At 42.5% G+C, this 20510-nt stretch overlaps 1 protein-coding gene and 1 long non-coding RNA gene across 3 annotated transcripts in view; both read right to left on the bottom strand.

Moving 5' to 3' along the window:
• Positions 1 to 3052: 3052 nt before the first annotated feature.
• LOC124279424 lies at positions 3053 to 8104 on the bottom strand. The gene is made up of 2 exons (XR_006899361.1): positions 5395 to 8104; positions 3053 to 5326 (listed from the first exon to the last, which is right to left on the bottom strand). It is a non-coding gene; the product is annotated as an uncharacterized LOC124279424 (long non-coding RNA).
• A 113-nt stretch (positions 8105 to 8217) lies between these two features.
• Positions 8218 to 20510, bottom strand: part of LOC124279421 (interferon-induced protein 44-like) — a 60960-nt gene continuing 48667 nt past the window's right edge. For both annotated transcript variants that reach the window (XM_046715248.1, XM_046715247.1), the window contains exons 5-8: positions 14790 to 14978; positions 11093 to 11239; positions 10068 to 10239; positions 8218 to 9689 (exon numbers count right to left, since the gene is read on the bottom strand). In XM_046715248.1, coding sequence (XP_046571204.1) covers positions 9292 to 9689; positions 10068 to 10239; positions 11093 to 11239; positions 14790 to 14978 — 906 coding nt within the window. In that variant the 3' untranslated portion in view covers positions 8218 to 9291. The remainder of the gene's footprint in view (positions 9690 to 10067; positions 10240 to 11092; positions 11240 to 14789; positions 14979 to 20510) is intronic.

Consider the following 20510-nt stretch of genomic DNA (forward strand, 5'->3'; position numbering starts at 1 on the left):
GTTGTGTGTTTGTTAGTTCCAGTGGAGTTAGTTATAACTGTATCAGGAGCTACACATGTGCACCGACTTCATTACCCTTACAAAACTGGAATACGAAAAACGTTTTGGTCCTTTCACCGAATCTGTAAACTATGAGGCAGTTGACGCCCGGCGACAATAGTTAAACACGTAGTGCAGTAATTCCCGGGGAAACGTGGTGAAAAACATTTGTAGCCTTCACCTACTTGTTACTCTATCTTACCCCTGTGGTTCCCAGCCAGTCTCAGTCCTCAAGGCCGTGGGGGCGTTCTGAGTCAGTCCTCCAGGTCGATGTTAACTAAGTCAGTCCTATATGTTATCTAAGTCAGTGACAGGAAGCACGGACACTGGTGAAGCATCTCTGATGTAAAACAAAGGATGTTTATCACACACTGTGAGTGTGACGGGGCGGTGGGGAAGCCTAGTAGTCAAAGCGTTCGCTCGTCACGCCGAAGACCTGGGTTCGATTCCCCACATGGATATAATGTGTTAAGGCCATTTCTGGTGTCCCCCGCCGTTCTATTGCTGGAATATTGCTAAAACCGGCGTAAAAGCATACTCACGCACGCACGCACGCACGCACGCACGCACTCACTCACTCACTCACTCACTATGAGTGCGACTGTGTGTACGATACGATCTTCAACCTTCTAGTCATTTAACCAGGCATTGAATTCCATTGGGTCTACTCTTTTTTCTTGCCTTGGCTTCAGGACCAGCCATTTAAATGCGTGGACAAGTCGACGAGCTCATATCGGTTGGTCCACAAATTCAGCGTTAGCGAAACAGTACTGTATTGTTAGTGCACAAGTAAACGCATTACTCGCTGCTTATAGCCTTACACGACCGTGGACTCGTGTTGATTAAATAGTCGCAAACTAAACGGTAACAGCCGGGGTTTGAGCCCAGAATACAAGGTCGTCGAGGTCAGACACATGTAAATATGCTGTAAATGTCATGATATAGCATGTCTGTGGGGGTGTGATTGAGTGAGTGAGTGATCGAACGACTGGGTGGGTGAGTGAGTGGTTCTGTTCTGTTTGTTTATCCCCTTACCCTGCACTCAGCAATATTCCAGCTTTTTGACGGCGGTTTGTAAATGATCGACAAGCATGGATTGTTGAGCACTAATTCTAACCCGGATCTTGACGGGTGAACGGGCTGGCGGATGACTGAGTGAGTCAGCTCTTTGGACGATCACCGTTGTAACGAATCTCAAGGTCACTGTTAAGCTGCGGTCACACACGACTCGTCTTGAAGATTTAACGAGCGCTTCAGTGAACATATTGTGGTAAACATTGTACCGGGGTTAGCGACTGAACATAATAATCTGTATTTTTCCGTATGGATTATGTAACTGAGATTCACTGCCACACACCCGAGAGTCACGCATGATACAATCTGGTGGACGAGAGTTGCCTGCCTGTCCATACGGACGTTGCAAGCATCACGAGATCGCGAGAATGTCCCTCACAGTATTCCATACATAGGCGGATCCAGAATGGGGGGTGTAGGGGTGTGTTTGTGTGTGCTGAAAGTTTGGTAAATGACCATTGAAACTCGGGTAAAAATGAAGTGTGCACCCCTCCTTTTCTCGATAGTGTGCATCCCCCCTTTCTCAAAAAGTTGTATCCGCCCCTGCCATACATACCACATGAACTATCGTCAAGTTCCTCGAGTAAAATGAATGTTTTGAATATGATCGTGTCGCAAAAGTACTTTTCTTTATAACCATGTCACTACAAAGTTCACTACACAGACGTGAGAAATCAGGACTCTTCATGGATGACGATCACTCTAGTTTGACAACAGCATAAAGTCTGTAGCCTACCGAAACCGTAGCATCATATTACAATAAAGAATTTGTCATCCATGAAGTGTCCTACCTTTCTTATTCTCATCAACTCCTAAAATGCCAATCAAACAGAGCATATCTAAAATGTGTTTTTTAGGGGTCTTTTGTTTGTTCGTATTGTTTGTTAGTTGTTCTTTTATTTTGCCAGAATATGCATTATTATTTTTATTTATGTACAGAATGAGTTGACCTCGCCGGATATTATCACCGCGCCGGGGAAAACAGGAGCGGGTTTGGGAGCGTTTACGATCAAAGGGAATCAACTGTTACTCAGGTGAGACTATTGAGCACTTCCATAAAATCATTTTACAGTTCTCTCCCTTGGATTAGAAAATTCAGCAATGCTTCCTGACACAGAGTTTGGTACGTCGTTGAACAATTCGCTGATTTATGAACTGTGGCAGTGTCGAATATACTTTTAGGTGGAATATATCAGCTGTAGTTGAATAATAGTTGCAGTGTTGGATGTTTCCGGTGCAATATATCAGGTGTAGTTTAATTAATTGTGGTTGTGATGGGTGTTTCAGGTGGAATATATCAGGTGTAGTTTGATTAATTGTGGTTGTGATGGGTGTTTCAGGTGGAATATATCAGGTGTCAGGTTGAATTTCCCAGCCACAGTTAAATTAATAGTGGCAATATTGTGGGGTTCCGGAGGAATGTATCATCACTTAATTCTTCACTGCCAACCGTAGAGTGACTTTACTATGTGCCGACAGAACAGGGCATATTTGGGAATATCAGTGAGTCAGAGGACTTGAAGATGTGCCTAGTGTTGGGCAAGTGCAAGTCGCATGCTCCACACAGAGGTTGAGTGGTTGTGTCCAACTTTAACATTGTGTGTGAGTGAGTATGGTTTACGCCGCTTTTAGCAATATTCCAGCCGTATCACGGCAGGGGACACCAGAAATGGGTTTCACACATTGTACCCAAGTGGGGAGTCGAACACGGTTCAACGGCGCGACAAGAGAACACTTTAACCACTAGGCTACCCCACCGCTGGTTTAACGTTGTTGTCAGGTTGATCATGGCGCTGACAGACCAGTGTCATAATTAGCTCGGATTCGAACCCAAAACAGGTAGATCCTGACTCAGCTAAGGGTTACAGCTCCTCTGCACGACGATCACTAGACATCATGGCTATGAATCCAGGGTGAAAGGAGAACAATTCACAGTTCATAAGTAATAACAGCTATAGTTTATTTCATAAATGTATCAACCGTGAACCTTGAACACGTCTATGACATCCCATCATTGTTACAACGTTAACAGAACAACACTCCTAGGTTCTAGTCTCTAACAACATAACGTGATCTACTCTGCCCGGTGGCGTCTCCTGTGACGCTGCGCGACGTCTCCTTGCAAGACGTCACCCTCTTCGACGTCACCCCCCTATTAGCTGCCTTTATCGTGTACCATGTATGGAAGATGTTAAAACTTCATAATGCCATTTACAAAATTTCAAATATGAAAGCATGAATGCCAAAATATGTAAATGTAAGAGCGAGTTAGGTTGTAAATATAATATCGTCATAAAAGGTTTGCTAGTGGTTGGAACACACAGTATGTTGACCTCATGAATGTGGTTGGCACAGCTTGTTTGTATTTTCAACAACGCTTGAATTAAGGCTGGAGTCAAATGTTAACATCGCACAGGTAAAATGGTGGTGATCCGGAAGGGAGGTCTTAATACAGTATGCATCTCTAGGTATTCCCATGGTACTAATGCATTACAATTCTCATGATTTGGTATTTTTATGAAACCTTTTTAGAGCAACCTTAAATAGAGTGAGTATGGTTTTACGCCGCTATCAACAATAGTCCAGCAGCATCACGGCGGAGAACACCAGAAATGGGCTTCACACATAATACCCATGTGGAGAATCGAACCCGGGTGTTCGGCGTGACGAGCGAACGCTTCAACCACTGGGTTACCCAACGCCCGCTGAATAGAGACAAGCGGAGTTGACACATAACGTCGGTGCAAATAGACAATCTACCCGCACGAAAATAACCTTAGATATTTATACCATCACACGAACCTGTATAGTGACCTTGACCTTGAGGCATACATCCTCTACGCTGATATCAATAACTAGGAATAATCAACAAAGAAATCTGAGAGTAATCTGATACCCGACCATTATATACATATCCTCTTTAGCAAACAGTGGACATCTTGCCTCCCGTCAGTCTGAAGAGGAATCTCTGTGGAACCAGGGGGAAGTAAACTATGTCACTTTCTAGGTATTAAACAAGAAATATCAATAAGTAGATCGATGAAGTAACAAAACAATTCTATCAAACCAAACTAGCTGTCATAAACTCATCAACTGTACAATGGAATCGTTCGGTTATCGGTTTAACACGCTCGTTATATTTTTCCCGCGAAAAAGCACGTGCAGAATAATCATACACTTGTCGTGATGACTATGAACGTCATTTATTACACTGAAACAGTTTCTAATTTCAAGTTAAAACAGAAATATACATGAGAAAACACATTATTATTACTACACAGGTAGGTGTCTATCTCACCTGGAAACAGATCAACGGTAATAGACACAATACCAAAATGTGTAACCAAGGTAACGGGAACGGCTGTTTGTACATCTGTGGTTTCCCTTGCACACTCAGTCGCAGGTTGTCAATATAGCTCCGTTCGAAATGACTGGGTGAGTCTTTGTAAGAATTTAAAACATATTTACTTATTAACTGGGAAATATACTGTCAAAGGGAAAGAATTTGTCATGTAATATGAATTTAATTTTATAACGATTTCTAATGATAGGTTTGAGTGAAATGTATACGGCTAGACAATGTTCATTTTGGCGTTTACGGATTTTGCTAGGGAAACATTTGGTAGGGAGATCGAAAATATGTACATAACAAAATGCATTGTACAGGATTTTTAAATCATCTTAAAGTTTGATTTGATCCGGGTGTAAAACAGACAGTTGATGCCATTTCCAATTTAATTGTATAAAAAAAGTCCTACAATTCTGATTAATTTTGTTTAAATATTCTAATTTCAAGATCAGTGGCTCAGTAAACTAACAACGTCCTGATATGTGATGGTAAAAAGTCTGTGTCGCCAAAGGCATGGAACATTTCGATTATCTATGTAGCGCCCAGACATTTGGACCGGACCTATACAACGTCCTGTTACGCCATGTTATCAGTCATGACATCAGGTTCACTTTCACACACGATGAATGTGAATTATGGACAAAATGGCGATGATGAATTGATGTGATATACCCTTCTAATAGCTTGTTACATTGCAGTCATTGAACTCACTGATATTGGACTTTTCAAACCGTTCAGACTTATGACGTTCGTTTATTAGACTTATGACTGTCATACGTATGACGTACGTTTAAACCCATTTCGTTCAGAATTGTGACGTACGTATATACCTATGACGTTCAGAATTGTGACGTACGTATAGACCTATGACGTTCAGAATTGTGACTTACGTATAGACCTATGCCGTTCAGAATTGTGACGTACGTATAGACCTGTGACGTTCGCGCAATAAGTTCGGCGTGCGACGTAACCTCTGAATTTTCAGGCCTGTGGTGAACGTTGAGACGTCACGTCAGTCTGCGATATTCTGAGAATAACATCATTTGTGACATTATAAGACTCCCGCTCACATAGTGCCGATAACAGAGGGCTATATAATATCCTATATGTAAACTTTGTAAAACATATTATCATATTGCACGCCAATTACATATATAACAAGAATATAGTGTCGATATAGGGATTATAAACATGTGATGGTAACGTTATATGGCCATGTTAAATTGTAGTGATAGGAGACAGTCACTTTGCCCAAAGTACTCCTGAACAGTAATATCGGTGAAACTTGATGAAATAAGAGAGACGGATATTATACTGGCTGCCATTGTTCGAGAGGTACAGTATTAATGTACACCCCAGGCTAACAAAGTGATATCCTAACAGTACGATTTGGCAAAAACACTAGTCGTTTCAATCAAGGCGGAGATCGACCGTCAGTTAAGTGATCTGAAATCATTACTAACAACGTATCGAACGTGAATAACAACAATTCAAATTTGGAAATAAACATTTTCGAGCAAATCTTCATCTGGTAGTCCCAGCAGACTAAGATATGTATGAGTACAGTAAGTATATTTCACTTCCTGAAGTTGCATATGGTGGCAAGCTGGTATAATACTGACTTGGGTGGAGGAGCACCTAGATCATCCCTGAAAGATAACTGTACGCCATGACAAGTACATTTGTTTCGTCAACCTCTTTGGCTTCAACGCACAGCTGCTGGTTAACTATTTATGCTGCAATATTTGGCACTGGCGTCGCGATAACAGTTAAGCCCATATTAAACTTTGCGACTTAATTTAAACTAATCTTAAGCATCGCTGCGAATTAATTGAACATTGCAATAAAGCCGAGCTGCACTTCAGTTTACTGTCTTTGGATTGTTACAGTTGGAATGGTGTCTCTGAAAGGTCATCCAATGACAGCTCGTAACGGATAAATATTAAAAAGGTTTTAATACGAAGTGACATTTAAAGTTAGCGCGACACGTCAGAACCCAAGACAATAATCTGGCGCGAAAAGCGTTATTGCTATTCTCCACGGTTGTTGACAGCGCATGTAGCAGTAGACTTGTCCTACTTCCTCTACAGCGGCTCGGCACTGTAAGATATCATTGCGGTTTATTGAGCATACATCGTGAAGGATTCACTGGTCATAGACGATTAAATAGGCGACCGAGAGGAGTGAGCAAGATCAGGCTTCTGCATGATTGCGTTTCAATTAAAAGGTCTATTGGCAATGACAGGAATCAAGTCACCAAATTGTCACGTTACCATGGTTACGTATATATCTCATCAAGTGTAAAGGGCAGAAATATTGTCAAGAGATCCGGCCTAAGCTTATTAACGGACCGGAAATAACGCGACCGCCATCTTGACTGGGGATGATGGTTTCTCTTTTACGTGCTGCAGAGGCTGGCCACGCGCTGTATTTAAATATTGGTATTAAAAATTGTTAGGTTAATATTTATAAAGAAAAGTTGTTTTTAGCCAATGTGGGAACAAGTTCAACAAAACACACACACATCTATCGAAGACTATTTAACCGCAACACGAAGGGCCACCGAGACGTAACACTGACATGGAGCTAATGTCTACACGCTGCAGCAGCAATGTTTAAAGATACAACTATAAACACATCTATTGCGAGAGGGGACTTACTGACACCACCTGGAATAATGGGAGATAAGGTGAGCTATATGTATGTCACACTATGTACAACCGTACAGTGAGAGCACCACCCCTGTACAGTCTGTCAACCGTCATTATTGTATATATTGTACATCAAACATTGTAGCATTAGACACCCGGTGCTCTCATTGTCAGTGGGCGGTGGTTTTAGAATTTGTCACTCCCAGCGTGTTGCTGTGTCACGGTGTCTGTAACGTACCGATGTTAATGCATTATGTTTATTGTGCAAATGCTTGTATTTACCACCCAGGCTCTGAAGACTTGAGGGACTAGGTACCACAGTCTTGGGGATGTATTACCATTGTGAACATGAAACAGTGTGTCTGTGGGATTCCTGGCAAGACTCAAATACATGAACACTGGAGATAAATATGTCCAAGTTCAACTTGTTTGCCTTTGATTGCCATTGCATTGCCGTCCATTCATATCTTAGTATGTTCAAGAGTATAGGGCAAGGTCAACTTTGTTGGGTTCATTGACACCTGCTAGTTGAAAGGGCGTTACAAAGATCACAGTTGTACATCTGTGACTATGCACATGGCCGCTGTAAGTTGGTACTGTTGTGGTCTGTTACAGAAAATATTATGTTGTTGGTATTATGGTCGTGTGATATAGGACATATCATGTTGTGTGACACTGCATGTTGGTATTATGGTCGTGTGATATAGAACATATCATGTTGTGTGACACTGCATGTTGGTATTATGGTCGTGTGATATAGAACATATCATGTTGTGTGACACTGCATGTTGGTATTATGGTCGTGTGATATAGAACATATCATGTTGTGTGACACTGCATGTTGGTATTATGGTCGTGTGATATAGAACATATCATGTTGTGTGACACTGCATGTTGGTATTATGGTCGTGTGATATAGAACATATCGTGTTGTGTGACACTGCATGTTGGTATTATGGTCGTGTGATATAGAACATATCATGTTGTGTGACACTGCATGTTGGTATTATGTCGTGATATAGAACATATGTTGGTATTATGGTCGTGTTGGTATAGAACATATCATGTTGTGTGACACTGCATGTTGGTATTATGGTCGTGATATAGAACATATCATGTTGTGTGACACTGCATGTTGGTATTATGGTCGTGTGATATAGAACATATCATGTTGTGTGACACTGCATGTTGGTATTATGGTCGTGTGATATAGAACATATCATGTTGTGTGACACTGCATGTTGGTATTATGGTCGTGTGATATAGAACATATTATGTTGTGTGACAATGGACATCGAAAACTACACACTTGGAATTTCTTTCATCTCCAGAATAAAAAATACGATACAAAATGTATATGTAGATACTTGCGAACAGTAAATGAACACTAATTATAAAATAATTTCGACAGTTCTACAACCGTGGAAATAATGAAGGGGACTTGTCTGTCACTGGGTCTAATGTTAACACATATTGGCAGTGTGCTAGATGTACTGGCTAGGTACTGTAGCTAGGTACTGTAGCTAGGTCGTGTCTTGTTTGGTTGTGTTCTGATTTCATTAGTCAGCAAGGAGAAGAAGATGGCTGGACCCTGGTTTGTAGCAGGCTGTATTGGAAGAAAGAGTCCCCACCATGTAGTATTACTTCAAACTCACCAACTGGAACCTCTGTGTCTTACTTTGTGTATATCTTATGCGTATATCAATATGCGTTGACATGTCCTCGTCATATATATCAAATAGTTCTGAATCTGACAATACAGTCAAACACTGACACTCTTTTTGACCTTAGCGTCTAAAGTTTAGTTTCAATTTTATATATTTTGTGGTGATGCTGTTTCTTGCGAGTTGATTATTCATGGGGAGTTAAAATTTCCCTTTTTGTATCAATAGTCTGGAACGTTGTCAGGACTATCCTATAGCATAACATATGTTTGGTATGATATATCAGAATAGGTAATTCTACCATTCCATCGGAAAGCATACTGCAAGTGGATATACAACGATGTCTCCAAGACCATTCGAACCCCATTAGCTACCCCATATCATATATAACAATTGACTGTTAAGCCAGTGGGTTGAAAGAGGATGTACCCAATATTAAAGTTGAAACCACTGTACGTCAACCTTGTTGTATAAACCCATGATGTCGGTGTCGTGTTCGAGGATGCCGATGGGGTTAGGTGTGGCAGTTGGCCCTGGAACTCCTTCGAGGTGACCCCTTCCAGCAGTTGTAGTTGACGGATTCCTCAGACAGACACCTGTTGCCTCTGTACGCCTGGCTGAACAGGTGGATCTTGCCCTCGTGTTGGTCTAGGTAGTTGTACAAGTAGTCGTCGGCAAACCTTAACATCTGCCTCAGGCTGAGCAGCGCGGGAATGTCCACGTTCTGGTCCAGCTCCATCTCCTTCTCGTAGTTCTTCACGGGAAGCACGTGCGCACGTGGCAGGCCGACCAACTGCGCCACCTGGTCCACGAGCTCCCCGACGGTGGCGCTGCGGAAGATCTGAGAGATGTCGCTCTCCACCAACAAACACGCCCGGTCCACCTTCGTAAGAAGAACAACCTGAGGTATACCTGGAATGAAAAATGAATGAAACCTTCTGTACATTTACAAGGCCAAGCGCCATACGATTGTAATTTTAAGATCAGATTCATTGGGCAGTCGCTCGACCATTCTGCTGCTAGTGGTAAGAGGCGATTTAACGGAACAAGGGTAAGGCTTGGTGACCACTGGCTACGTAGCGATGTGCCCAGACTGATTATCAACCACCTTTGATCTTTACACTCTGGTATATCTAGAATATTGTTGACGCGACACTGATTATCTTACACCATCTCCCCAAATATCACAAAATGATGTATTAAGACATGGCACAATGCTGACCAAACAGCAATACGCTAAATTACTGCATTAACGGTTCCTCCATCAACGTCAGTACAACGTCTACGTACCTCTCTGGTTGGCTCGCTGCTGTATTGACTTGATGGTTTGGAGAATCTTGTCCGGGAAGACGTCCACGGTGCAGCCGTCAAGAACGAAGGCGATGCAGTGGATCTTGTCGGCGAGGATGGGGCTTTTCTTGTATCCGGCCGAGTCCGGGGAGATCGGCACAGCAGGGTTGAACTGAAGACGGAGCAGCACATGAGTTGAACGAATGGGTGTCATATCAGCCCAGGGTTGTTTGGGTGGATTGATTATTGGTTTGTTGTGAGTGGGTGAGTTTAGTTTTACGCCGCACTCAGCAATATTCCAGCTATATGACGGCGGTCTGTAAATAATCGAGTCTGGACCAGATAATCCAGTGATCAGCAGCATGAGCATCGATCTGCGCAATTGGGAACCGATGACATGTGTCAACCAAGTCAGCGAGCTTGACCACCTGATCCCGTTAGTCGCCTCTTACGACAAGCATGGGTTACTGAAGATCAATATTCTAACCCGGACCTTCACGGGTCGGTTTGTTGTGAGGATGGTTGGGTAGGTGAGTGGTAGGTTTGTTGCATGTGTGACTGAGTTATAGTTTCTAAATCGCGTTTAGACTTAGTCCAGGAGTAACAAGGCAATGATATCCCACCAAGAACAGAATGACCACTGTATTTTGCATGTAGGGGAAGGTCCGGTTCTTCCATGTGAAGATGGAACGCTTAACCGACTGTATTTAACAAAATATAAGGTTGAAATGAGAATATGGCCCCATGCAGCATTCTCCGTGAAGGGCGTATGGAGTCTGTTTTGACTTTTCATCCAGGCACAGTGTTTTAAGACTTGTTTTTACAGAACTCTGACCTCAAATAATCGTTGATATACCATTATATCTTTTGACGCCATAGTATTCTAATGTAAGATTAAATCATTGAAAACACTTACACTATTTCTAAAATCATACAACAGAGTTATCGAAAATTTGAGACGGTGTCTACAAGAGTGGCGTGTTGTGCTCAGATGACTACGTCTTGAGGTGAATGGTTGAACTGACCTGGTATCTGTCTGGCAGATGACCGTCCAAGATGGCGACCAAGTCACTGTCGTCCATCCCCTGCCCCTCCTCCAGGCCACGTGTGTCACACAGCCGGAACTTGAGGGGCATACACGACTCCGAGGATCGCACCTTGTACATCCGGAACTGGAAAACACAGGAAGTGAATTTTATAGTTCCCGATAGCAACTGATCGTATATTTACTGCCTTGTCTTGGCCGTAACAAAGGTTACATTTCAATCATTACAACAAATTATATATTGCTTTTATATTTTCCTCGAAAACGTAAAACACACTACAGTATATGATAAACACTAATTTTTTAAATTCATATTACGAAACGTATGTGATGTTATAGCAGAGACCTTTTACAATGACACAATTTCTGACGGATCACATCTATTGAATATTTCAATAGATTCAGCATCGATACTGCCCTACTTGGTTGAATAGGAATATTGCATACTTAAGGTCCAAAACACAACCGTATCTAGCAATTATTTTCATTTATTGCCACCTCCAAACATGAACAATGTTCACCACACCAACTTCTAAATACCGTCCAAAGAAGTTAACCACCAAACATGGTTGTACAGTTTCTTTGTCCCGGCAATTTATTCCCTAAAGTGTACTGTAAGATACAATCTAGCCAAGACATGAGAAGGTAGAATTTGTGATAAGGATATCTGGCCCGGTGGAACGTATGTGGGCGGTGATGGTAGCTGGAAAGGGCCGGGGATCGAGGGCGGGGTGGGGGAGAGACATACAGTATTGTAGCTCAGTTGGAGGAGGGGAAGGTTGTCGTAATGTTACTATTTCATAATCTTCACAGGAGCCCGGAGCCATTTCAAGAACAATTAGCAAGCACAAAACAAAATGAAATATTATATCACAAGATACAGCATATGGAATTCGGTTTTCGCAGCAAATACTGATAAAGACAACAAATTCGTTAACAAAATGTGGAGGTCGTCCCCAGGTCCCTCCTAATGCTACGGGCGCGAAAATCGTATTGCAGTGTGGGTGTCAGCCATCATCCATGTTGTTCTGTTTTCTTTCCACTCTGCTCCTACTCCAGAACCCCGAGAACAATCATGCTACCATTGAGCAGAGCCATTGATCACCTCTCGAACTCACGCTGTTCTTTTGGATCTGACGTTTATAAAGGATTCCCTTTTCCCACTGCCAACACGACCGAGGTTTGGTTTTGTAGCAAATTACATGAAACCAATAGAGAATGATGTATGAAAGCGCGCATGGTTTCTGCTAAAGCGAGATTACACTGCTGGTATTGATTGTAGCTCTTTCCATCTCCTGTGGCGCTGGACATCGCCATCAGATGGGATATACGTCGTGGGAGATATTCCCAGCGGGTATCACTGAGTACATAGCCTGCCATTATCACTGCAAACTGACAGTCGGCCGGTTAACTACTTTAAACCACAGATCTGCTGGTAGAACGTACACTCTGGGATATGGTCTGCAGCCGACGGAACTACGGAAATACTACAAGTCCAGAGGCCTTAGTACAAATCTGTATGGATGGTATATATACAGAAATAATGATTACTTGTTTACATCGTATCTTATCGATTCTTTACTTCACTGCAGTTAGGTAAATAGCTGTTTATGCCATTAATACACCCATATATACCGACGGCATTAATTCATTAAGCTAAAATGTTTGTTTGGAGATTGATATATAAATGAGACTTGGTGCATACAACACTCTAATAAAATGGGCACAGAAGAACAAAGCGGTGCTTGGGTTTTATAAACTGTAAATTTTATATTTCACACGTCTTAATTCCTAGGTAGAGTAATATATAGTCTCTGAAATTAACATATGGTACAGAAAAACAGTTCCTAAATTATAATCATAACATATTATGAAAGAGAACTGTGGTAATCTAAGCTTGCCACATATTCTAGACTTGCATGGGCTTCCTTGGGTATATTTGTTTCAAGATCTGTATGCATTGGCGGATCCAGAGGGGGGGTTCAGGGGGTCGACCCCCCCCCCCTTTTGAAAATGACTTAAAACCACATTGAAGATTTTTTCTTGCATTGGCAGAGCCAATGGGGATTCAGGGGTTCGAAACCTCTGAAACCACCCCACCCACCCTCCCCCCTTTCAAAATTCCTGGATCCGCCCATGGTATGACAGACTATTTCCTTCAGGTTGCTGCTATATCGGCTTGTTGTAATATTCAGTACAAGAGATGATCATCTACTTGGAGAAACTGTAGTTCTGCGTAACGTACATCTGTTAGAAACCTACTTAATGCATTATATGTAGACCCGCGAAAATCCGGGTTAGAATTGATCTTCAGCAATCCATGTTCGTTACATGTACTCTCAAGAACAACGAGTATACTATGAGGTGATAAGCCCACCTATGTAGTGTAACAAGTCATCACCAGCCTACATTGTTTTACTGAGTTATATCAACCTGCCTACTTAGCGTACAACTTTTATCAGCCTGCCTACATTGCCTACAGCGTAAGTATAATGCCTACTTGTTTTTAACATCATTTTCTTATCAAGCTGCCTACATTGTGCAGCTTTGTATATACATTCATTATACACATCATTCATCATAGGGGTAGCCTAATGGTTAAAGCGTTGGCTCGTCACGCCGAAGGCCCGGGTTCGAATCCCCACATGGGTACAACGTGTGAAGCCCATTTCTGGTGTCCCCCGCCGTGATGTTGCTGGAATATTGCTAAAAGCGGCGTAAAACCAAACTCAGTCAGTCAGTCATTCATCATATACATCTGCCTACGCTGTTTAACTTCGTTATCAGATAAACCGGCCTATAGTGTGTACCTATTTTATCATATACATCTGCCAACGTTGTACCAGCCTGTTCACATGGAGCGGAATTGCTCTCACATCAACCATGTGTTTTGATCCCAGTTTTTACGGTGTATCAATCACCACACCGCGCCATACTTATCCCTGATCTGCCCGCTAATCCCGGAAACAACACAGTCCCGCAGCACGGTGACATCCGAGCCACAACAATATCAACGCTCCCCGGAAATATATGTTGCAGTAATCACTCAAACAAATAAAAACGTAGCAGATAAATAAACAACATATGGGAAAATAAAATGTGATATGTGATTATTTAATCGATGTTCCAATCAGCGTGTCTCATTACCACTGCCGCCCGCCGAGCCCCATAGAGGGCCCAGTGAGCAGACAAACCGGTTAATCATCATCCTTTAATGGCGTTCCTGCAGCTGTAGCACATCTCTGACCGCGTCAATATATTCCCGCTACAGGCGTTCATGAAGAATGTAGAGAAATTTATGAGAACAAAACTAAAGCAAATAAATATGATTTAGTTGCAATCATCGGGTTGATTGCGAGCTGATTCCTCTTGAGAACATTTAGTGTTACACCCTGAGCTGTGAGTTACTATGCACATAACAAAAAATGAAATTCTGACGATGACGGTTTATAAATAATGGTCACAAGAGACGGCAATAAGCATGCGTTGAGATACATTTTCCAGAAACGTTCCCCAATAACGTATAAAACCTGTCCGATTTCATCTTTTTGTTAAATCTAGAACCAGTTTCCATCTGACAAGAGACTCCTGGATACGACTGGGGGCTCTATACACTCCTGTTAATGTTCCTCCTCGTAAAAATGTTGAGTTCCTGTTTCCGATGATTTCAAACTTACCATGGTAGTTAGGCTATGTTCGGCACTTCCGCTGCAGGCTTGACTCGTCACGTGACCTCTAAATATGGAGTTGATGGTGTTGAAGTAGCTTGATTTGCCAGCCCCGACTGCCCCGATCATCAGGATGTTAACATTGTTCACCTTAAGGCCGCCGAGTGGTGCATACAGGTCAATGTAGGACTTAAGTGCCTGAAAACATAAAGAATAAACCCCTGATGATTGTTGGAATCGGAAACATTACTTCGTGTGAACACTCGCTACGAATATCTCCACAACTGCTGAAGAGGCGTAACGCAACATTCAATCATTCTCGCTACCACACGCCAGCACACACCAATATAGTCCATATCTACCACTGTGTGACTCATGCTCGCTACCACACGCCAGCACACAACAATATAGCCATATCTACCACTGTGTGACTCATGCTCGCTACCACACGCCAGCACACACCAATATAGTCATATCTACCACTGTGTGACTCATGCTCGCTACCACACGCCAGCCACACCACATATCAACCAATATACACATATCTACCACTGTGTGACTCATGCTCGCTCGCTACCACACGCCAGCACACACCAATATAGTCATATCTACCACTGTGTGACTCATGCTCGCTACCACACGCCAGCACACACCAATATAGTCATATCTACCACTGTGTCACTCATGCTCGCTACCACACGCCAGCACACACCAATATAGTCATATCTACCACTGTGTGACTCATGCTCGCTACCACACGCCAGCACACACCAATATAGTCATATCTACCACTGTGTGACTCATGCTCGCTACCACACGCCAGCACACACCAATATAGTCATATCTACCACTGTGTGACTCATGCTCGCTACCACACGCCAGCACACACCAATATAGTCATATCTACCACTGTGTGACTCATGCTCGCTACCACACGCCAGCACACACCAATATAGTCATATCTACCACTGTGTGACTCATGCTCGCTACCACACGCCAGCACACACCAATATAGTCATATCTACCACTGTGTGACTCATGCTCGCTACCACACGCCAGCACACACCAATATAGTCATATCTACCACTGTGTGACTCATGCTCGCTACCACACGCCAGCACACACCAATATAGTCATATCTACCACTGTGTGACTCATGCTCGCTACCACACGCCATCACACACCAATATAGTCATATCTACCTCTGTGTGACTCATGCTCGCTACCACACACCAGCACACACCAATATAGTCATATCTACCTCTGTGTGACTCATGCTCACTACCACACGCCAGCACACACCAATATAGTCATATCTACCACTGTGTGACTCATGCTCGCTACCACACGCCAGCACACACCAATATAGTCATATCTACCTCTGTGTGATTCATTTCGTGAAAATTCTTGGACTTTTGTAAGCCCGTGCGTACCAGTTCACAAGTGTGTGCACCTTTGTGTGTCATCTAATGTTCATCTGTGTGAATAATTGTTCATTGTCATCGTGTGTTCATCTGTGTGAATCATTGTCATCGTCTGTTCACCTGTGTGACAAGTGTATGCACATTGTCATTGTGTGTCATCTATTGTCATCATCTGTGTGAATCATTGTCATCAATCATTGTCATCGTCTGTTAATGTGTGTGAATCATTGTCATCGTGTCATTGTCATTGTGTGTCGTCGTGTGTTCATCTGCGTGGACCCTTGTGTATCGTCGTCTACATATCTGTGTGCACCATTGCGGGCCATCGTCCGTACATTTGTGTGGGTTCTGATGTGTCATCGTTTGTGGACAATTGTTGGGTCATTGTAAGTACATCTGTGTGAACCAGTGTGTAATACATTGGTTGACCCACGGGAAATCACTCCGTACCATTGTGTCTACCTCTCGTCTACTTTGTATGCATTTGTAAGGCAATGTTTGATGCTTTGCAAATCATGTAACATGTAATATTGTATGTAATATGGGTATACCATACTATGCTATTGTCAGCCTCTGTAGGGACAATGTGCATTCGTATATGAAGGACAATGGTGCATACAATGCTTCATACACGAGTTGATTTGAGTTGGGCTTTACGTCACATCGGCATTATGGCTGCATAAAAATGCCGATGTGACGTAAAGACCAACTCAACTCAACTCGTGTCTGAAGCATTGTGTTGACAACTGACAGCCACTGAAGGATTCATTGTGTACTTGTGTATGAAGCATTGTGTTGACAACTATCAGCCACTGTAAGATTCATTGTGTACTCGTGTATGAAGCATTATGTTGACAACTGACAACCATTGTAGGATTCATTGTGTACTCGTGTATGAAGCATTATGTTGACAACTGACAACCATTGTAGGAATCACTGTGCGTGTGCCTTATACATATTCAATCTATGTAATCCTGTCAAAACTCACACAAAGGAGTAAAATATTGCCTTTGCCACTACAGTGTTGAATGTAGGTCTGTAGTGCCTGTAATACAGTATCTCCAAAGTTCGATGTAAGACTACAATGATGAAGGACGCTTTCATTTTGTTTCTCTGTTTGATGCTATGCCTAAGTAAAACAGTCACTGTTGACACAAGCAAGCGCAGTAAACATGCAGTAGGAGTGGTATTGACACAGAACTTATCCCTGGAAACTAAATATATGTTAGTGGTCTTGAGGAAAGCAGGACGCCTTGGGATTGATTCGTCTGTGAGTTTTGCCCCATATACAACAAGAGCAAGGGCATCAAGCCGATATCATTCCCAGGCTGAGAGGATGCTGCATGATCTGAAAGACTGGATGCTACATGGTTTGAGAGAGATCTTTGAATGGCACATGGTCTGACGGACTGAGGGCCATTTTGTCTGACTGGTACACGGTTGGCAAATTGGAGGGTCTGTCTTCTGAATGGTAGACTGAAGGGTACATGGACTAAGGTTTTCGGCTTAATAGTAATGGATACATCAATAAAGTACACCGCTGTCTAAAACCTGGCAAGGCACATCGATTTGTTACGAGCTGGAAGAGCGAGATAGACCATCAATGATCTACTCACCGGGTCGGTGAGCACGTTTCACTGATTAGCAGCATACGCACTGGCGGCTCCATCGGCTCCACTGGCTCCACAGAGACTATGGGTGTGTGGAGCATGTTATTTAGGTTTGTCTGGACATATAGGAGGTATGTTTCGAACGTGTAGTCTAATCTGGGTGACTGCAGTTGAAATGCTGCTGTCCTTTCAGATGATGCACTCGTGTTGTAATCATACCTAATCCCAATAACATCATGTCCACATGAAGTAACACCACCTGATCTCATTAACATTAAGTCCACGTGTTGCAACACCACCTGATTACACTAATATGACGTCCACGTGTTGCAATACCACATGATCTCACTAATATTAAGACCACGTGTTGCAACACCACCTGATCTCACTAATATTAAGTCCACGTGTTGCAACACCACCTGATCTCACTAGTATTAAGTCCACGTGTTTTGTAACACCACCTGATCTCACTAATATTAAGTCCACGTGTTGCAACACCACCTGATCTCACTAATATTAAGTCCACGTGTTGCAACACCACCTGATCTCACTAATATTAAGTCCACGTGTTGCAACACCACCTGATCTCACTAATATTAAGTCCACGTGTTGTAACACCACCTGATCTCACTAATATTAAGTCCACGTGTTGTAACACCACCTGTCACTAATATTAAGTCCACGTGTTGTAACACCACCTGATCTCACTAATATTAAGTCCACGTGTTGCAACACCACCTGATCTCACTAATATTAAGTCCACGTGTTGTAACACCACCTGATCTCACTAATATTAAGTCCACGTGTTGTAACACCACCTGATCTCACTAATATTAAGTCCACGTGTTGTAACACCACCAACACACCACCTGATCTCACCACCTAATATATAAGTCCACGTGTTGTAACACCACCTGATCTCACTAATATTAAGTCCACGTGTTGTAACACCACCTGATCTCACTAATATTAAGTCCACGTGTTGTAACACCACCTGATCTCACTAATATTAAGTCCACGTGTTGTAACACCACCTGATCTCACTAATATTAAGTCCACGTGTTGCAACACCACCTGATCTCACTAATATTAAGTCCACGTGTTGTAACACCACCTGATCTCACTAATATTAAGTCCACGTGTTGTAACACCACCTGATCTCACTAATATTAAGTCCACGTGTTGTAACACCACCTGATCCAACTAATATCATTTTTACGTGATGCAGCACCAACTAATCTGAAAACAGCTGGCAAGGTCACACCATTGATATCACTACTTGTCCACATTATGCAACAACTTCAGATCTCTTCTTGTCAACCCCCAGGTTTTGTTATGAATCGCTCTATTTGAACTATTCTACATTTTCCCAAATAGCTATCAGCGATAATGCATCAGTCACGTCTTGCATTAAGTAAGGTGTCTTTCTCCCTCACCATAATTACATTACTTCCAGTTCAGTGATCAGTCAGCCACTCCATAAAACATTCTTACCGATGAAAGAAAAACCTAATGTTGCTGCTCTTCCTTGGGTGATAAATCAGCACTTTCACGACCCAATTTTTATACTCATTAAGGGTCGACATCCATAATATCATGGCCCCAATCGGTCATATTTAGCATATATAATATTTGAGCTATATAACAGTTCTCCTAATGGATGTGTTGGTGACATTTAGCTGCGTAGCTGCATTCAGCGTAACAGCCATTTGCACATACATACACGACTGGGTTTCATTGCCAAGATTCATGGCTTGCAAATTAAAGCGGATTCATTCGGAACAGCAGTGACAGAATAACGATGCTGGGAGGGGCATTCAGCCCGGTCAAACATCACGCTAGATCTCTCGCAGCTCCCAGACCCGGCGGATTACACGGAACGTTTCGCAATCAGAAACGTTTTCCTGGAATATCTATCGACCATTTTACCCCCAATTTAGAACTTAGGGATTTATTCAGTTATCAACGAGAATATTTATAGCTAATTTGAAAACTCATAATCAGACATACCAATTATTTAGATCATCTGTATATTAATCGATGTATTCTGGGAACGTCATATTTGATTGACTGAGGGAATTTGCCAGCTATAGGTCGGCGCTATACGTCGACTTCAGTGTGCTTTATTGTGTAATCCAAGTCATTCTGGGTGCTCATTATAGTCCCTGCTTCCCACAACGAGTTGATTATTGTACTCTGTGAAGGAAATATATTACATTATCGTCACAAACAGGCAATCTTCCGGTAATGATCATGAAGATTGGCTATACTCGCTCCATGTATTAGTACGTGTGTTAAGGCTATCCAGTCAATTATATCAGCTTTGTCAGACACGGCCTCCATCGTGGCATAATGCAGCTTGTTACAGAAGCCGTGTTCAGGGGTAGCGGGGAGATGAACAGTTGGCGATATATCAGAGTATATCACAGAGTATATCACACAACAGATATATATTCATCTTGTGATGACGTGAAGCTCGTGGGTATCTCCAAGGTCGTCATGGTCGACGGGGCTTATTGTCATGAACAATACAATTAGACACGTTAGAATTAAAATCAAGTTTCGTTAGGAAACAAGGGACATATCATGTGAGGTAAGGTTAGGGGTAAAAATGTTGGTTCTTAGGGACGTTCATAGGGACGCCCGTGAGTGTGGGTATATCTGTCTGTCTGTCTGACTGTCTGACTGGTTGTGTG

This window comes from Haliotis rubra, unplaced genomic scaffold (genome assembly GCF_003918875.1).
Source record: "Haliotis rubra isolate DU_JTF1 unplaced genomic scaffold, ASM391887v1 Scf25, whole genome shotgun sequence".
Taxonomy (NCBI): domain Eukaryota; kingdom Metazoa; phylum Mollusca; class Gastropoda; order Lepetellida; family Haliotidae; genus Haliotis; species Haliotis rubra.